Raw genomic sequence first — 3,304 nt, forward strand, 5'->3', positions numbered from 1 at the left:
ATCGGTCTCTTTTTGCCGAACCGCTAAGTTACGGGGACCTAAACACACCAGCATCGGTTGTCAAGCGATGTTGGGGAGGACAAACACAGACACACAAACATATACACACACACACACACACACACACACACACATATGAAGGCGGCGAGCTGGCAGAAACGTTAGAAAGCCGGGCGAAATGCTTAGCGGTATTTCGTCTGCCGCTACGTTCTGAGTTCAAATTCCGCCGAGGTCGACTTTGCCTTTCATCCTTTCAGGGTCGATAAATTAAGTACCAGTTACTCATTGGGGTCGATGTAATCGACTTAACCCCTTGTTTGCCCCTTCTATGTTTAGCCCCTTGTGGGCAATAAAGAAATAACACACACACACACACATATATATATATATATATACAAATTAAAAGGGTAAAGGATTATCAATTTATTAATTCATTAATAAATCAACAATTAATAATTTTTATCAAGCCCATCGGTATGTAAGCACCATTATTGGTGGAGAACTTTAAAAGCTCATATATATTTATAAACATAATTAAGGGATCAGCAAATATTTGCTTCACACATATACGACGGGCTTCTTTCAGTTTCCGTCTACCAAATCCACTCACAAGGCTTTGGTCGGCCCGAGGTTATAGTAGAAGACACTTGCCCAAGATATCACGCAGTGGGAATGAACCCGGAACCATATGGTTGGCAAGCAAGCTACTTTATTTCATAAATATTTGCCATAAAGGCTTAATTTTTTTTTGCTTAATTTTTTTTTTTTTGCTTAAATTTAATTTTTAATTCACAAAAAGTTTCTGAAAATTCCCTAAAATGAAAAAGTTATGAGGGGTTATACGGTGTGGTATTTAATTTAAATTAAATTTTTTTTTTCAGAATTGTATGAATTCTCGTGTGAAGAACACAAATTCGCAAAAAAACTTTCCAAAAATTCCAAAAAAATAAATTCTGAGTGGGTGCTTCAATCTGAATTCCTGCGGAAAGAAATTTAAACAAGATCCAGTTTTTACAATCAACGTATTACAATTCCTAATTTTACCTACAACATCCGATATCAGATGTAAACTTCCGCTTTTGACATGGACCCTGGCTTTTAGTTAACACGTGCGTTTTCACCATGTCTCGTTTAATTGTTAAAAACCTACCGAAAAATGTAAGTTATTTCTAAATTTACTCAAATATCAGACTACAACGATGTATAATGGGTTGTTTCCTATAATATTTCTCGTAGTTATTGAGTAAAATAATTCGATATTACTTCTGTTTACGGTTTGGGGCTCAAAATCCGTTAGAGTCTGTGTTGATTTTTTTTTTTCCCTAAGGCAGCACACCTACAATTTAGTGTCCCATCTACTTTCGCTAAAAGTCTATGACGTCATGTGTGTATGTATATATGTATAACATTGTCTTTCATTAGCTCGACAGAATCGAACAGATAGTGCCCAAATTTATTTCATGTTCTATCTTTTACTTGCTCTACTATGCCGTTATTGTTTACTCCCATGTCTATTCTGATGATCAAAGGTGTTCCAACTTTGATAGTCATGTTTTTTTATTCAGACTTAGTGTATCTAGGACTACATTATCTAATGTGCCTGTGCTTATTATTATTGTTGTTCAACATTAGGTCAATCCTAAACCAGTACATGTAAAATCAAAGTTATTCCAGCTGTGATCATCCCATCTTTTATTCAGACAAAGTGTATCTAGGACTACATTATATAATGTGCTCTAGCTTGTTGTTTAGCCCCAGGTCAGTCCTGATCCAGTAGACATACAACCAGTGACGTTCCAGCTGTGGCCATCCCGTCTTTTATAGTGTATCTAGGACTACATTATCTAATGTGTTTCGCCATATTGTTGTTTAGCCCTAGGTTATCCTGGTCCAGCAGACTTATAATCAGCAATATTCCAGCTGTAACCTTCCTGTCTATTATTCAGACATAGTTTACCTAGGACTACATTATCTAATGTGTCTTATCTTGATATATTGTTGTTTAGCCCCAGGTCGTTCCTGATCCTGTAGACCTATGATCAAAAGCATTCCAGCTGTGAACATCCTACCTTTTATTCAGACAGTGTATCTAGGACTCCATTATCTATATAGAAATAGATGTGTCTGTGTTTGTCCCTCTTCCACCCCTTGACAACTGGTGTTGGTGTGTTTACATCCCCATTACTTAGTGGTTTGGCAAATTGAATAAATCAAACCCAGGACTTATTTTTTTGAACCTATTACTTTATCGATCTCTTTTGCCAAACCACTAGATTACCAGGGACATAAACACACTAACACCAGTTGTTAAGCGGTGGTGGACAAAGACATGCACTCACACACACACACACGTAGATAGATAGATACAGAGTGTGGTGAATAAACTGTTGTCTAAATCAAGGGTTTTCAAACTGTGGTCCGCAAACCACAGGGGGCCCGTGGACAGCAAATACTTTTTATGGGCAATTTGATTTTATATACGTTTTTTAATCGAAATCTTTTCATTGACAATAAACCTATTTGTTAAATACTGTTAAATAAATAAATGTAAAAATATATGTTATTTTAAGCAAATATTTATGTATAAATTTCATAAGCGTTTATAAGGGGGTCCTTATAAGGTAAAGCCTGAAATATAAAGGAGTCCACAAGTCAAAAAGTTTGAAAACCCCTGGTCTAAATTATGCAAAAATGAAAATAACACTGACATTTCATTTTAACAGATATATTTACCAAAATTACATAAAAATATCTTGAAATACTAAAGAGGAAATCTATTCAATAGAATCGCTGTTGGCTTCAAACAATGGCTTCCAGATGACTAGGAAATTTCCTGCGACTCTTCTGAATGCTGCCATAATCCTTGCCTTCGGTTCATCTTTGGTGTTACTCTCTTTACTCTTTTACTTGTTTCAGTCATTTGACTGCGGCCATGCTGGAGCACTGCCTTTAGTCGAGCAAATCGACCCCAGGGACTTGATTCTTTGGAAGCCTAGTACTTATTCTATCGGTCTCTTTTTGCCGAACCGGTAAGTGACGGGGACGTAAACACACACCAGCATCGGTTGTCAAGCAATGTTGGTGGGGCCAAACACAGACACACAAACACACACACACATATATATATATATACACATATATACGACAGGCTTCTTTCAGTTTCCGTCTACCAAATCCACTCACGAGGCTTTGGTCGGCCCGAGGCTATAGTAGAAGACATTTGCCCAAGATGCCACGCAGTGGGACTGAACCCGGAACCATGTGGTTGATAAGCAAGCTACTTACCACACAGCCACTCCTGTGC

General features: G+C 37.3%; 1 protein-coding gene across 1 annotated transcript in view; it reads left to right on the forward strand.

Annotated features, from left to right (window-relative positions):
* Positions 1–896: 896 nt before the first annotated feature.
* The window catches only part of LOC106878274 (probable RNA-binding protein 19), a 50,383-nt gene continuing 47,975 nt past the window's right edge, over positions 897–3,304 (forward strand). Inside the window, exon 1 of the mRNA XM_052978067.1 lies at positions 897–1,158. Within this exon, the coding sequence (XP_052834027.1) occupies positions 1,123–1,158 (36 nt within the window). The 5' untranslated portion in view covers positions 897–1,122. The remainder of the gene's footprint in view (positions 1,159–3,304) is intronic.

The sequence above is a fragment of the Octopus bimaculoides genome, chromosome 30 (genome assembly GCF_001194135.2).
Source record: "Octopus bimaculoides isolate UCB-OBI-ISO-001 chromosome 30, ASM119413v2, whole genome shotgun sequence".
In the NCBI taxonomy this organism is placed as follows: Eukaryota; Metazoa; Mollusca; class Cephalopoda; order Octopoda; family Octopodidae; genus Octopus; species Octopus bimaculoides.